Source organism: Narcine bancroftii, chromosome 4 (genome assembly GCF_036971445.1).
Source record: "Narcine bancroftii isolate sNarBan1 chromosome 4, sNarBan1.hap1, whole genome shotgun sequence".
NCBI lineage: Eukaryota > Metazoa > Chordata > Chondrichthyes > Torpediniformes > Narcinidae > Narcine > Narcine bancroftii.
This window is the reverse complement of record NC_091472.1, coordinates 286,845,270-286,862,392: the sequence shown is the minus strand read 5'-3', so window position 1 is coordinate 286,862,392 and position 17,123 is coordinate 286,845,270. Positions and strand designations below refer to the sequence as shown.

The following is a 17,123-nucleotide window of genomic DNA, read 5'->3' as shown; positions in this document are numbered from 1 at the left end:
GACCGCAGAGCCCACCTCACTGACAAAAGGCAAAGGAGGAAAAACCCAACATCCAACCCCAACCAACCAATTTTCCCTGTAGCCGCTGCAACCGTGTCTGCCTGTCCCGCATCGGACTTGTCAGCCACAAACGAGCCTGCAGCTGACGTGGACTTTTACCCACTCCATAAATCTTCGTCCGCGAAGCCAAGTCAAAGACAATTAATTGACTAGAAATGAATGGCTAGACAATTTTCTGCAAAATATTTCTGGGAAAAAAACCTATTTTGAAAAGACTTAAAGGATAATGGATACATTTATAGCTAAACATAAATCCCAGATTTTGGTTTAGGCTGTCAATTAGTGATTTCATCATTAACAAACCAGAAGCTAAATCTGGCTGCATATTTTCATGTGTGACACTCATTTCATCAGTGCATAATGAAGCCCATGAGGAAAAAAAACACAAAATGAAGAATTCATTAATTTTCAATTTCTGAAGGTTTTTTTAAATTAAACATTGAAGATGTGTTTTATAAAATTTAATCTTCTTCCAATGTAACCATGAACACAGAAACATAAAATATCATTTTGATTTTGACAAAAGTCTGCATGGCTGTAATGCTGGCACATGTATGCTCCAAAGAACTAGACCACAGACCTCACAATTCGACTCTTGTAGTTCATGTAAATATGTTACACATATTAAAGACAAACCAAAAGAAATCTATTCATAAAATATTCTGCATTTGCACATCCAACTTTCATGATGAAAGAGAAGCTTGGACTTGAATGATGGTAAATAGGTTAATTCATTATTTATTTGAGCCATTTAAAATACTAAAAGGAAAATAGTATTTTCAACAGATCAAATAGATTGAGCAAAATATTCAGTCTTATCAAAAGATTGGTTCAGGAACTTCCAAGCACAGATTTTATCCCCTTGTTTATATTCTAGAATTGGAGCAATTCAGACTAAATAAAATAATTTCTGCTGTGAGAAGGTTTATTATCAATGAATAAATTAGATTTTACTTTGAAGATTAAAAAATTTGAATCTTATTTGAACATACAAGATTATAAAGGGGCATGTCAGGGTAGACAGGATATTTCTATTAGTGGGAGAATCTCAGATCAGGGGACATATTTGTAAAATAATGAAGTAGTCAATTGAAATTTCTTGCAGAAGGTACAGAATTGCTGGAATTCCCTCCCCGGGGTTTTGTGATATCTTGGTCTAGGTCATTGGAAACATTTAAAGAGATGGATAAATGTTTGAAAATTTAGGGAATTGAGAGCTCCAGGGAAATGGTGCCCAAGAGACGAGACCAAGGGCATTTCAGCTACGAAAGACTGAATGCCTCACGTCTGTTCCCATTTTCTTATACTCATTTAACATACTTAGGCATAGAAACTAGATTTAAAATCGAGATCTTTGGAGAGAATTGTTCGTGTTTGAATATTATCAATTCTAACAATTGTTGGAGTGAGTCAGGATATAGAGTATGATGACAAATGAGAAAGGCCAGCTCAATTTATTAAAATATAATTTACCAGTTTGGCTATGCACCCCTCCAGCCTCGTGCTGAAAAACAACATATTATTCGGAGCAATAGTTAAATGGATTTTTTTTTTTACATTGAACCTTACATTGTGTGATGTCATAACATGAACATCGTAAATTCTGTATTCAAGTGTATATTTTTACTATCAATGGATACAAATTTAAGTCAATTCAACTGTTCCAGTTTTAATCAGCATGGGATTAATATACAGTGATTATATTGCACAAAGATTAAATGTCAGATAATAATTTTTTTTGTTTCCTGGTACACAAATTCGAATTGAATTCCAAATCTAATCTTCTCCTATCTTGCTAGCCAGTCCATAAATGAAGCTCAGACCATCACAACACCCTTTTACCCTCCATTGACTCCATGCATTCTTCTCACTGCCTTGGAATAACAGCCAACATATTAAAAGACTCATCCCTCCCCAGCCACACTCCCTTAACCCTCTACCCAATGGGAAGTAGATTCACAATTGTGAGATCACGGATAGTTTCTTTCCCACTATTATCAAATTTTTGAATGAACCACACACTAATAAGTTGTTGCCTTTGCACTGTACTAATTAACTCCCTCTGAAACTCTGCACGTCTGTATTGTGCTTTACTTGCTATTGTAGCAGCGCTATGGGGGCACTACAATCCCAGAAGGCATCAAACTGACGGCTGCGTGATGATGTCAGCATGCAAGAGTGTGAGATTTGGGCTTTTAAAAGGTTGCATGGGTGATGGAGTAAATCTGTTTGATTCACTCTAAAAATACCTTGTGTGGTTATTTCGTCGTGTCCACAGTGATTCTAGTGGCCACAACTGGTCACCCCGACGAGTCCAAAAACATTTTTGGACAAACATGGACTCTGCAGTCATTGCTGTGAAGCTACCAACTTTCTGGACAGCTGAGCCTGAACTGTGGTTCAAACAGGCCGAAGAACAATTTTATCTTTGCAAAGTTCAGTTGGACACCACTCGTTATTACCATCTTGTCAGTGCCCTGGACCAGGCCGTCGCCAAGAGGGTCAATGACATCCTACGTACCAGCAATTATGACGCTTTCAAAAGCAATTTTATTAAATGTATATGGTATAGCCCGCAGGGAAAGGGCAGCCAAACTACTATATTTCAATGAATTGGGAGACCGCACTTCTTCAGAACTAATGGATGAAATGCTGTCCTGACAGCTGGCGAAAGACCCAATATTTTATTTGAGCTGCTATTTTTAGCGTGAATGCCAGATGATATTAGTCTCTTGTTACCCAAGTGTTCATTTGAAGACCCGAGGGCTGTAGTGGCGGAGGCAGACATTCTATAGCTGGCTAAAAAGCATAGCAAGGAAAGTCTGCACAACCAACCCCTCTGATATCATCCCCTTGCCACACTCTAAGGCTCTTCGCACACCACTCCCTACAAGTGGGCACCATCCTAAGAAAAGCAAGCAGCCTGCGGACACCTGGTCTTGGTGTTATTACCACAGGCATTGGGGAATAAATGCCCGCAAGGGCCTTCCACCCTGCTCATATGCGGGAAACACCCAGGCCAACTGCCAGTAAGGGCTGCAGCAGTTGGCAAGAAACCTGCAAACCTACTGTATGTATGGGACCAGTTGTCCCAGTGAAAATTTCTGGTGGACACAGGTACAGAAGTTAGTGTATTTCAACTCACCGGTTTTGACACAAGCCATCCTATCCCAGACCTGCAACTATGAGCAGTCAACAGTTCCAATATTCTGATCTTTGGCACCAGGAAGATGAATGTCAAGTTCAAGAATCATCTCTGCACTTGGCCATTTATTATAGCAGCAGTATCCCGACCTGTGTTTGGTGCAGATTTTCTTTGGGATCATTCATTCTTCGTTGACTTAAAATGGCATCAGCTAATAGATGGAAATACTTTTCAGACCATTCCTCTGGCAGACGCCTATACCCCTGCTCTGCACCTCCAAACATTAAGTAAACCAGTAGATAAATTCTCTAAGCTGTTGGAAGATTTCCCTGAGATTACTATACAATTTTCTGCCTCCACTGCAAACTACGGTGTTACTCACCGCATTTGTTCTAAGGGCACTCCTATCCATGCTAAAGAGTGCCTCTTGCCTCCAGAGAAGCTGCACTTAGCTAAGGAAGAGTTTGCCAAGACGGAGGAACTAGGCATAATTTGTAGGTCCGACAATCCCTAGGCATCTCCATTACATATGGGTCCCAAAACACAATGGAGGTTGGCGATCTTATGGAGATTACAGGTGGCTTAACGACGCCATAATCCCAGATCGTTATCAGCTACCTCATATAAAGGATTTCTCAGCTAATTTGCATGGAGCGAAGATCTTCTCCAAAATAGACGGTGTGTGGCCATCACCAAGTACCAGTAGAGCCAGAATACATTCCAAAAACAGCAATAATTACCCCATTTGGGTTGTTCGAATTTTTATGAAAGCCATTCGGATTAAAGAATGCCGCTCAATCATTTCAATGGGTGATGGATGCTTTAGGACGTGGAATGACCAATGTTTTTCTTTACCTCAACAACATTTTAGTGGCCAGTGGGACTAAGGAAGAGCATTTGGAACATCTTCATACACCTTTGTCTTCAAAACTTTCGACTGACCAACAATCCGGATAAATGCATTTTTGGCCAAGAAATTATTGATTTTGAAGGAAATAGGATATTCAGACAAACTAGTCAACCTGCATTTTGAACATTGGAGGGAAGCCACAGTCTTTCACTATTGACAGGCTTAAACCAGCTCATGTGGACAAGGCTTCCCCTTGTATGTTGCAGATGTCTACAACCTAAAAGACAGACAAAACTTTCTGCTGGTTCTGGGGGTAGGGGTGGCAAACTGTAATCTGGCCATCATTTCTGAGGCCAACATGATTTGCATCTTGCAGCGTAGCCTCTGTATTTCTGTTCATGAAGTCTTCTACAGGCAATAATCATCGACATATGAACACCTGCCTCCTAAAGAGTGTTTCTAATTTCTTGGACAGGTGTTTGGGGATTTTTCTTCATTATGATGTACAATTCAAATTTGAAAAGGAGTCAGATTTCGGGGTAACAAATGACGTACAGATCAAGTTAGGGCACAATTTCTGAGACCCTAACTAGTCTTTAATTCCTCTGTGCAATGCCTGAATGAAAAGAGATATTAGGAAGGTACAATAAAACTAAGTTCCAATTTTTTTTCCCCACAAGCATGACCTGAGCATGACACATTGATGAATCAGTTAGTCTCAAATTCTTTTCTAAAATTTAAATTTGTTTTCTAAGCATTTTGCTTCACAATCATGAATTTGCAATGATCAATTTACAATAATCCTGAATTTGGGTCTTTTATTAACTAATGATCTCTTAAATATGAACTAGAAATGGAACAATTTATTTGAGAAATATCAGCTACAAAACAAGATTTTCTAAGATATTTGTAATGGATCTGGGTTATTAGTGATAGGTGATAGGCTAGATTTCTTACAAATGTCTTAAGTAATGTAGTGGGTTTGGAACAGGGTTACACACACAGGACACAGCAAGTTTGCAAAGACATGATTGCACTTGGAGCAAAGTGTCACTTTGGAGTCACAGCGTCTAGAAGAACCAGATCATAATGGAACAGAAGTGTTCTTAATTCAAACTTAATCACCAGGTGTGGTTCTTAAAAGCAATGATAACTTCTTGAAGAAGAGAAATAAAATTCAGAGCCATTTGAGTGATATACTTAAGGCTCTCAAAAAAGAAGTGAGGTCATCTTTCGAAGTCATGACATCTACAAGCCAGAGTTAGAGGGTCACATGGTTTACAAGAAACTGGGGTTGGCAACTGTTTAAAATTCCAATAACTGATCACGTTTTCCAGGAATTTAGACTGACCTCATTGGTGATTTAATTTCATACAATTTTTAAGGGTATCTGAAGGCAGAGACATCTTGAGCCCAGAAGAAGAAACCAGAAGATTGACTGCATTCTCTGGAGAAGGAGGAGGTGCTGTTCTAAGTGGTTTTGAGTAAGCCACTTCAGAATCTCTCCTTTTGTTATTAGAAGACAGCCTCATAATTGTTGAAAGAAGCTGCAGAACTCTTAAGAAGCTAAGAGGGAGCTGAAGATCATCAGTGTGAGAGTTTAAGGAGAAACTTCTTCCTGGGGAAATAACTCAACAAGATTTGTGAGTTTCAACAGTCTAAGGACTGAATCAGAGTTAACACACACTTCATTACTGCTTTACGCAACAATTTAAAAGAGCGTGATGTTTCTTAATCACCTCTGAACTATAATTTAATAGACGTTTAAGTTCAACATGACTTTAAAATACTGGGCCTTAAAACCCTCCAATCCCCTTCCATCCAACTTTTCTTTAAATGACAAAATTGACCTTGCTTCAACCACCTCTTTCAGAAGGTCATTCCACTCAGCCACCACTCTCTGAGTGAAGAAGTTCCCTTTTATGCACATAGTGGGGTTTAAGTTTGGAGTTAAGCAAGTTGTGAGTTAAGTAATAACTGTTATGTGATTAATAGTTTAATAAAGCCTATTATTTTGAATTTACCACTATCTGGTGAATCTTCCATTGCTGTTCCTGTGTTAGTACTAATGGGGAGGGGGGGAGGAAAGAAGGGATGGTTAGTTCGTTAAGATATTAAAAACGTGAAACCCAATTTCAAAAAGATATTTCATTTAACAAATACCGTGAACAAGAATACAATATGGAATTTTACAACCCTATACTCATTTGGAGAACTACTAATTTTTTTTTTTAATGAATTCAAAGGAATACATAAATAACAGAAATTCATTTTCACTCACCCAACACATGGGTTATTCTGATATTTGGGACCCGTGTACGAAAATGGTGATGTTGGTTTGTCAACAAAGGTTCCAAAGCCCAAACGAAAGTTGCTGGTGAGTTTTGCCATCTCTCGTGATAACATTGTTCCTAGAACCCGGATGTTGTCCAAGTCGTCTTTCATGGAGAGTGAAAGATCCATAAGGAAATACAAATCCACAGGATAGTCATCTACCTGCCGAACCTTTATGCGAAATGTAGTCTTGTGGTCTATATACCATAAAAATAATGTTTGTGACTTTACACAATTCGGTATAATCCACCACCAACAACATCAAACAAAGTTCATTGAAATTATCCTCACCCCTTTAAGTTTTTGGATGTCAGAGCTTGCAACAAAACACACTTTTATTTTAAAATTTCCATCTTTGAATTAAAACATTAAAGTTAAAAAGCAAAGAAATTGCAAATTTTTTTTGCGTAATAATTATGTTGAAACATCAAAGCTGCGAAAAAAAAGTAAATGCTATCAAAACTTATTTTACTGGGTAATTTCACTGGTCAATGGAATACATTTCAGAGCCACCGTTAAATACAATGACTAAACCTTGTGTATCAACAGCATTGTTAACATGCACAATGTCCTCCACTCAGTCCAAATAGTCTGAAAAATATTTTTGGGGCAGGAAACTTTCTTAATACAATAAGGGGCAGAATGGGACTACGGTTGCACGTCACAATTTTTTAAAAAAAACTTTCCCTCACCAAGAAAAATATTAACCAAAGATCACTGGTACAGAAGAGGGCCGATTGATCTCCCTATACCTTAAGCATGTGATACTAAACTTCATTCTTCTCTCTCATTTCCTTCAGTTTACATTTGCCAGGTCAGAGAGTCAAACCTCAGACGTCCGTCCATCTCTTACATGCCCAAATCATCCAGTTACTTGTTGATACAGAATGCCAAGGATGCCACAAAAACACATTATTGAAAACTCCCGACTGGAAAACAATTAAGCTTTCAAATCCAAGTACTCCCTCGCCATCGAGCAGAATCATCTCCTTACCAGGCCTTAGATTGAGAGCAATCTTCTGAGGCACTAGTTGAATGACATCAGATTGTGAGGATCCAGATCCTTTGTGGCTTAATGGGAGGTTTCTTTCTATCAGTATCCTGCTTTGAGGGCTCTCTATAAACTGATCTTGGCATCCTCTTTTAATCAAGCTTTCCCTAAAGTCACATCTTGAAGAGACGCTTACTTTGCTGCCAAATTCCTTAAAGATAAAAGAAGAAATTACAATAAACATCAATTAGCCATATTATACAAAAATTGGGGCAAATGTAAATTCCTCTGTTAAGTAAATTCAGACGAAACAATAATCACAGTTCTTTTTTTAAATCATATCTGGATTATTATGACTTTCTTAATATTAGATTTCCTTTTGTGTGTTCTCCCACTAACATTCTGCAAAATGCATTAAACTCTTTAAGGAATGCTTCAGCCATTCTAGAAGAGCTATATTTTTCAACCTTTTAGGCAAACAAGGTATTGCAGGACAAAAAAAATAAATAACTCTGTAAATACAACCTCAGGTGCAAATTAATTTTGCTTTACTTTAGGGCAGGACAAATATAATCAATAATCTTACACTTCAGATCCACAAGAAGTAACTATTTTAAAAATATGAATAACACACATGACAGGCACTATTCATCATTTTTGTGAGCCCCCCCCCAAATTCCTTCCTTCATCAGCTTCAGTTCATTTCAAGCTTCTATTTCATATTGCCATGTCTCATTGTGTCAACAACAAAACTCAACTGAAAATTTCTAATCTTGTTACTTCTTTTTCTACAATAACTTAGCATTTTTCCCATCACTCACCTCCTACACATTTCCCTTTTCTGTCAGCAAATGGCCAAATTTACTTTCCACTGACATCAGAGATGATGCAAAAGGTGGCCTGACCCAAACCCTCCCACTCAGGTTGGATTGAAAATAAAAATTGTGGAATTTGTCGTCAACAATTTTCCCTATGAAACATCATGGCATATTTTCATGAAGTAATGAGATATCTAATGCAACTTCAAAAAGCTACCTCTCCCTCCCAAGACCATGGTCCTTAGTTTTCTGCATGACAAGCAGACTCAAAACAGTTATTTGGGCATACATAGATAAATTTGGATAGGTTTCACATTTTAATTTCTCCTTTAAGTCACAAATCAAAGAGCAGAACTTCTGTGATTTTTCAGGATCCTTTCAAACTTTTTGATTGAATTAGTCTTTCAACCCTCAGCTGGCCAGAACTACCTCAAACATTTTTAATATTAATCTTGACTGCAGTAAATAACTGAAGTGGCTCAAGTTTGGCTTCTGCCAAACAGTTCAGAAGTCTGGCCTATTCCAGCCATCAAGGGTGAATTGAGATAATAATTTCCTTGTGTTGAATTCTTTTCTTATTTTTGGAGGAACAAAACCACATGGACAAATATTTTTAAAACTGGTGGCTCAGATTTGTTTTCAATTCAATGCTGCTTTGTAAGCATCTCATCCAGAGGAATACTGTGGTATACAAAAAGATCAAAATAATTTGTTGACTTTTTACAAATTCAAATCTGGAGTTCAAGATTTATTTACTGTTGATTAAAGTTACCAAGTGACTAACAGAACCCTCCAAAAGTAAGTCAGACTAATCAATGAATGTTTGAGAAATTGTATAAAAATCTTTTCTTTCTCCATAACAATCATTTAGTAAAGAAATACATCCGAATAAATGACAGTGATGTCAATGCATTTGATATTAGGTTTCAAGAATAGAACTGAGAGTAAGAAACTAAAGTCTTTAAACAAACAGATGTACAAACGAGGGCAAACTGTGAATAAACTAGTATTAAATAGTGCACCCTAATTTAGCCCAAAGAGCAAATTAATAAATCAACTGAGGGAGTTATTTACAGTAAATAAATCCTAAAAGGAAAAATGTTCAATTTGTGTCATTAAGCAAGAGAGTCAAAAATGAGAGATAAAAAATGTATTTAAGGAAAAGAAAATGCATGAAAATACAAGGAAAAGTTCAAATTGAGCAAAACAGAGAGCAATCAGAAGTCTAACAGCTGCAAAAATAAATGTAACCAATCACCAAGAATCAATGGCAACACTTTTAATCACTGTATTTAGAGGAGAACACGGACTATTTAGAGATTAATAAGATGACTGCTTCACCCACATTTCAGACAGTAGTAGAGGACAAAATATCATCCATAGAATAGAATGCAAGAATGTCAAAGTGAGAATATCATTTGATTTAAAAACATGAACAGAGAATATAAAAGACCCTAAGGCACAAATCTTCAGCATGGTAGAATTATAATAAATAGTGATTAAACTGAATATATTAGTAATTTTTTATGTGTTTAGATTGGAAAATTATGAAGGAAATGAGGGAAAGAGAAGCCGGATGCTGCAGTAACAGCCAATTTGAAAACATATGAATCAGGGTTAGGAGCAGGCAACTCGGCTTCTTGAAGTTGCTCTACCGTTGACCAGGACAACCTGATCATAACATCAAATCCATACACCCACTCTTGACATAAAAAATCTATTTACCTCTAAAATATTCAAAGACTCTGTTTTCACTGCCTTTTGAGGAAGCCCTATTACTCTCAGAAAAATGTAATGCCTCTCCTCTATCCAAATGAGTGATCTTTTACTATACCCCACTAGTTCTTAAATCTCTAACATATTCACCCTGTCAATATGCCTCAAAATCCTGGATGTTTCAATGAAATCAGAATTTATTGTTATGATTCTTTGTTTTGCTGCAGGATCATAGGGGCAAATATTGTTATAAATTAAATTTCAAAAATAAATAAATAGTGCAAGAAAATAGGAGAACGTGAGGTAGTGCCTGTGGTTTATTGTCCATTCAGAAATCTGAAAGCAATTGTCCTTGTGCTGCTGGGTCCTCATCTTCAGGCTCCTGGACAAGAGGGAATGGCCTGGGTGGTGGGGTTCCTTGAGGAGAGAGGCTGCTTTGTTAAGGTAGCTCGATGGAGTGAAGCCTGGTGTCAGTGGTGTTGCTTTCTAAACCCCAGGATAAACATGCTAAGTCTGTCCAACTCTCTTCAGAAAACAACATGCACAGCCCAAGTATCAGAATAATACTTCCTGTTAACTTGCTTCTTTAAATAAAACCAACACTGTACACAATTTTCTAGATATAGTCTCACAAATAGACTATATCTGAAACCTAATAGAGAACTGTAGAGCATAGGGACATAAACTTCAGCCAATCATTTTCCCTGACAATGATACTAATCTAACTAATTTCATCTGACTCCACATGATCCATATCCCCTCTATTCCCCACCTGTTCACGTGTTGGTTTAAATGCTTCTTCTTAGATATTGCAACAGAATCTGATTCTATCTCTTCCCCTGACAGCATATTCCAGATACCACTACGCATAAAAGTCTCAAATCCCCTTTAAATGTTCTCCCTCTCACCGTTGACCTGTAATAGTTGATATTTCGATGTTTTCCCAGTAATTTAACAAATCAACATCTTTGTATGCTCAGGCACCCTCTTTGTGACCAACTTTCCTACCTGCCTTTATTCGCTTGTTTAGCGACCATTGGTCATTTCATCGATTATAAAATCATAAAATCTGCATATCCTAGCACTGATCGCTATGGCACACTATTCATTCTATTTTATCAACAGAAAAAGACACCTTTTCCAACATTTTGTTCTCAATCAGCTAATCAATCTTCTATCCACACCACAAAGTGTTATATCCAACAGCATGAGATTTGACAACACATCAATTCTTACAACTCTCTCCATACATACACAAAATATATGCTCACCCATATACAGTATATGTGCATATATACATTTTTGACTATATATCAAACACAAATATATGCATAAACATATACATGGACATACACATATATGTATGCATGTACAGTATGTGTATACTTGTACATATATAAATACACATACACATGCACGCGCACATTATATATACGTACAAGCGCACACACATTATATATTCATACGCACGCGTGCACACATATTATATATACGGACGCGTGCGCACACACACACATATATATGTACGCACGCGCGCACATATATTATATATACATACGCGCGCACACACACCTTATTTTTATAAATACTGTTCATCATAGTCACATTCATATAGGACTTTTTTGATGTCTTTGATAAAGAATCACTTTAATATAAGAGGAAGAAAACCGATTGGAAAAATGAGAGATGAAAAAAATGGAAATAAATGGATGATGAACCACATTCAATGAATTTGGAAATCTATCTCGGTGCAAGTTTTAGTAACTTACAAGAACAGAGGGTACAAAGAGAGACAACGATAAAAATCCAAAAGGGAAGGGGACAATACCTGCGCACAGACACGAGTCAAACATGTACCACCTCATACTGTAGTCATGAAGCACATTTAGTAGCCAATAGTTTGATCCCAGGATTGAGGAATTGAGTGCTGGGTCTCAGAAAGGATTTGTGGGAAGAGAAACAATGTTTTAGGTTGAAGATCCTGTGTCAGAACTGGCAAACTATCTTCAATGTGAAACATGGCCTCAGTTGCTCTTCCCACAGAGGTGGCTTGACCTGGCGAGTGTTTCCAGCCTTTTCTGTTTTTGTTTTAGATCTCCACCATTTGCAGTTTTGACTTATACTGATAAACAGGATGTTGTCAGAAAGGGAATGATGGGCAACAGCAGAGAAATGGTTTAAAAAATGATCTTGAATAAGAGCAGCAAATGGTCCGGGTTGGGGGAGGGTGGGAGAGGGAAGGAAAGGGGAAGCTGTGGGTAAAGTTAGAGGATCTCATGAATTCAGAGAACGAGAAACCAAAATGTGCAAATTGCCAGAAGTTGCCAATATGAATATCATCACCATGTTCCTAATTAAACAGATTTGTTGATTAAAGAAAAATATACACCAAGTTTTCACTATCTACTGACATGTTAGTCATGAATTTACATACTTATGTGTTCAACCTTAGATTACAGGGAGTGTTGATCAATATGACACATTCCTCCGCAGCCCTCTCATGTGGTGTCAGTGAATCTGGTTTGCCAATGTGAAGTTCATTTGATCTGGCAAGTAGATAAAGCCGGTAGTGGGGGTCAGGGTTTGTTGGGAACACCCAAGGTCTTGAGTGTATGGAACAGGAACGTGGGTAGGTGCACATCCAGAGTGCTTGCATCTTTCTACTTTTTTTGACAAGCTGAAACCCACATAGAAGGGCAGGCTGACCATTGTGCATTACAACCTCAATGTCATTTAGCAGTCTCAATGGCATCCACATTTGTTTCTATATGAAAACAAGAATAACAATACTTAGTTGACTGTTTGGAGATGATGGGGCGGGGTGGGGGGGGGGTGGGGGGGAGAAAGGAAGTGTCGGAGGGGCATCTAGCACTTTACATCAAATGGTAAATAAGTCAGAATGAGCCTGATTATGCTCACTTTTGATGCTATTACTGATCAGCAACTCTAGATGCTAACTTTCATAAATTGTTCACAGATGAATGGATTACGATGGATGACTGTTTCAAGTGATACAGAACCAGAATAGTTAAATGAACCTCAATTACAAAATACTCATGATCAGGTTTAAAAAGATTATCTATTCTTCTTCCTGCATTAGTATAAAGAACAGAATATTTCGTTGTTAATTTCTGCTGATTACCAGGGGACTGCAAATCAGAAAGCACAACACTGTCAACATTTTATGCCAAAGCTTTTTGTAGGCTACTAGCATCAAACCACACAAGGCAGAGCGCAGGTAAAACACTAGTTTTAATAGACTGGTATACAGCTAAGCTTTGAGGCCTTGGTCTTGCCTCTGTACAAGCCTAGGCCAGAATAAGGGGGCAGGGATTCCCCTGGGCTTGTATACAAGGTCACCAGGTGAGCCACCTGGTGCCCTAGTGGTGTAATGACATCATGCATGACATACCACCTCACTTTTAACATCCACTGGTTCATACCTCCACACTCAGGAAAAACTGTCATCAAATTTGGAAAGTGTACACACATGATAGATTCATCAACAGCTTAAATTGAGACCCGACTGCTTCTTCACAGATTTTTTATCACGCATCAATAACAAACTTGGGAAACCCCAAAATAATATTCCCTTATCCTTACTTTGTGATATCACTTAAAGCATCTGTTTTTTAAATTACATTTTAAGCAGATACACAAAAACAGATGTATTGTGGCTAGTGTGGATGTGTTGGCAACAGCCTATAATACACATGCCAGTGTCAAGAAAAATATACATTAAAAAAAAAGTGATATTTCAACTAAGCAGCTGTGATGTAAAGTTAAAAAATGAAATTCATACTTGTTCATTGTAGTTTCATTTCTCTTCTTAAAGAGCACAGCATCTCTAAACTTAACCTTTGCATCTACCAGTGGTTCTCGACCTTTTTTATTTCCACTCACATACCACTTTAAGCAATCTTTATGCCATTGGTGCTCTGTGATTAGTAAGGGATTGCTTAAGGTGGTATGTGGGTGGGGAGGGAAGGTTGAGAATCTCTGCTCTAGACCTCATTGTTACTGAAATATTTTCCTTGAGAAAATTTGTCATTGGCCCATTTCCTTCAGAGTTTATGAAACCGTGCACATAACAAGTCAATTAGCCACGATTAAACTGTAGTGGTTTTCAACCTTCTTCTTTCCACCTTAAGCAATCCCACAGGGCACAATGGCACAGGGAATACTTAAAAGTGGCATGTGAGTGGAAAGAAAAAGATTGAGACCCACTGATCTAAACCATCCTACTGGTCGTGATAAAGGAGAGTTTTCATCAGGAGAAAGTGCTATACAAAGTGGGTCACTGGAAGAAGTCTTCAGGAAACATAAATGCATTTTAAATGCACACTGCACAATATATACCAATGGAGTTCTGCCAAAATCATTACTTGTCGATTTTGACTTTTGAACTGCACTTATTCTCTGTATGTCAGTGTTTCGGCTGAACTTCCTTTACCTTCCCCCTCAAGTCTAGGGACCACTGATGAAAATCTGACGTGACTCCCTTTAAAGGCTCTGGTTGAAGGAGATTTTAGGAAGGGTTTATGATATGGGATTCACTGGTAGGGCCAAATTGGCCTGTTCTGTGCTGTACATGGTTATTAATAGGCCTAGCTCAAGTATCCAGATGGGCCTGTTTCTGTTCTGTGTGCCTATTATTAGGTTTTTTTTAACCCAAAAAAACCCATATTTAAACATACTTCCAAATGATCACCTTTCACTGTGGACGAATAATTCTAATTAGTGTCAGATCAACAAGAACTTGTGATCATCTTGAGTTAACGTTACATTTCATCTATTCCATGACAATAAAAGGGAATCTTGAATCTTTGCAGTGCAACAATCCGCTTCAGCAAAGTGATGAATACACCTCACCCCATTCGAGTTCATAAAGACCAAGTACCTCTTGAACACACCAGCTACAGTCGGGATGAATGAGCAAGCACTCTTTGCAGGAGGTAGCCCGTCCACTTGTGCAAGTATTTAGACCTTCGATTTAAAGAGAGAAAGCGATCAGTTTGTGTGCGTGATCACCCCTTTGTCGACCTGGACAGACACTGGACGTTCAAAGTCACAAAGGGCAACATTGTTTTGCCCACAAAGTGCGAGCCAGGCTCTTGATCTCGCCCGTAATTAAACACCGAGGGAGGCGTCGTCAAGAAGACAACTTACCGCCAGCGTCTTGCAAAACCAGACAAGCAAGAGAAGCTGAGAACAAGCAACTCAAAACTGTCCTCCTTGACATGGCTTTGGGCTTGTGGGTTGAGCGTCAGTATTCAAAGCATGTCCACCCCCGCCCACCCCCCCCCAGATCTGACCAGCGCGGGGGCCACGACTGAACAGCACCCGCAACTTTGCAACGATCACGGTCGCACGGTGGGCGTCTGGGGACCAGCGCTTCCCTCAATGCCTTCTGCACCGACGCGCTGTGGGAAACTCATGCTGACATCGGGCCAGCCGTCCAGCGCCCGGCTCCCACCCGCAGCGCCCAGAGCTCCGACTTTGCCCCGGCTTCAACTGCCTGCCATCGTCGCCACCCCCCCGACCGTGCACGCCGCCCCGCCCCGCCGGGCGACGGCCCGCCTCCGTCAACGTGGCCGGCCAATCGGACCGCGCCACTGGCACCCCGGCCCAATCAGCGCGCACTCGCCAATTAACCCGTTCGGTTCCACGCCCCCTTCCGTCCCGAACCTACTGCAAGGTGAGCCCTTGCAAGGTTTCACGGCCATTCTCGATTCGTGCAGAACGATGCCGTACATTTCAACGTCCACGCATTGCATAGAGGTCTTTACGTGGAAGCCATCAATAAAAGTGCTCGTCCGCAGTGAAAGGCGATCATTTCCAAAGCCTAATAATAGTCACACAGCACAGAAACAGGCCCTCCAGCCCCACTGGTCCACCTTGACCAAGTTTCGGCTCATGAATAATCTTAACTCTGTACTGACAATGCGAGTAGAGGACAGCTTTAATAAACTAATATGGACACTACCAGGTCTTGTCTCTCTGCAAGACGACTGTAGCTCTGGACGGCTCTATCAACAAGGTCACCTGGTGACCTAGTGGCGTAATTATAGATGACCACAAAATCCTACCTAAAACCCCCTTTAGACGTGATCGGTAAACAAGAAGTGTGCCGATGGTGGAAACGCACAGGAACTCAGCAGGTCAGGTATTGCCTTCCATGGATGCTGAGTTCCTTTGGCATTTTTGAGTGTTATCGGTCACATTAGGCCCTGTGGCGATATGCTCCCTCCATTGTACATTGTTATTGTTGGCTACTGTATAGACGGAGCTGGCCCACCCACTGGTGACTCACACTCCTCCCCTCTGGTCTTGGGCCATAAAGGTCGAGCCACCTCTCCCTTCCCGCCATTCCTATACCTGGATCCGGGCCAGCAAGGTTCTTCTGTTTATTAAAGCCTTTTGTTCCCTCCGCCTAGTCTCGGTGGTTACTGATAGTGCATGACAGGCCCTTTCAAACTGCCGTGTAAAATGGGGTTAACCAGGCAATTAGTGCCCTAGTAACACAGTTAGAAATGGTCTGACCCGGTCAACCCTGTCGGAATCGAACCAGGTCCCTGACCTACCTCAGAAGTAGTCAGGGAACCCAGTTAAACTTACCCAGGTCACGTCCACGGATGACTTGAAAATAAAAATGGCCGACCCGCTTATTCCAGTGGCATCAGTGCTTGCATAGTGTGCGTCACCGGGCAGGCAGCATCCGAACATCCAGCAGTGCTTCCGGTGAGTACATGACCCGTCATTGTGGGGTAATTCCCCCTTAAATCGCCGGTTTGGCAATTTAATGAGTGGATCCCCCTGCAATTTAAAAGGTGCTTCCAGTATCTTTGCCCCAGTAATCGCACCGTGGTCCCAGGAAGGCTACCCAGGTGTTGCAATTTAAAAGAGGCTTTTGCCCCAAGAAGCTCTCAAGGAACCCTCAACTCAGCCCTTCCCAAAGACAAGCTGTCAACTCCCACCCAAAAGGAATAACAGTGTCTAGAATTCATGGAGTTAAAAAGAAAATCTGCAGATGCTGGGGTCAATTCTATGGGCTGCTCTGAAGACCATCATAATTGATAGCTGTTTACAGACAGTTGACTTCTGGAGTGGGAAACATACTGAATTTGGATGATCTCTGTCATCATATTGAATGGCAGGACATACACAAGGTGTTAAGTAGCATTCTCTGTTTATTAAGAAGCAGGACTG

At 39.8% G+C, this 17,123-nt stretch overlaps 1 protein-coding gene across 1 annotated transcript in view; it reads right to left on the bottom strand.

Annotated features, from left to right (window-relative positions):
• The window catches only part of itgb5 (integrin, beta 5), a 106,650-nt gene extending 91,204 nt beyond the window's left edge, over positions 1 to 15,446 (bottom strand). The window contains exons 1-4 of the mRNA XM_069935299.1: positions 15,084 to 15,446; positions 14,815 to 14,900; positions 7,384 to 7,591; positions 6,337 to 6,586 (exon numbers count right to left, since the gene is read on the bottom strand). Coding sequence (XP_069791400.1) covers positions 6,337 to 6,586; positions 7,384 to 7,591; positions 14,815 to 14,900; positions 15,084 to 15,156 — 617 coding nt within the window. The 5' untranslated portion in view covers positions 15,157 to 15,446. The remainder of the gene's footprint in view (positions 1 to 6,336; positions 6,587 to 7,383; positions 7,592 to 14,814; positions 14,901 to 15,083) is intronic.
• Positions 15,447 to 17,123: the final 1,677 nt, after the last annotated feature.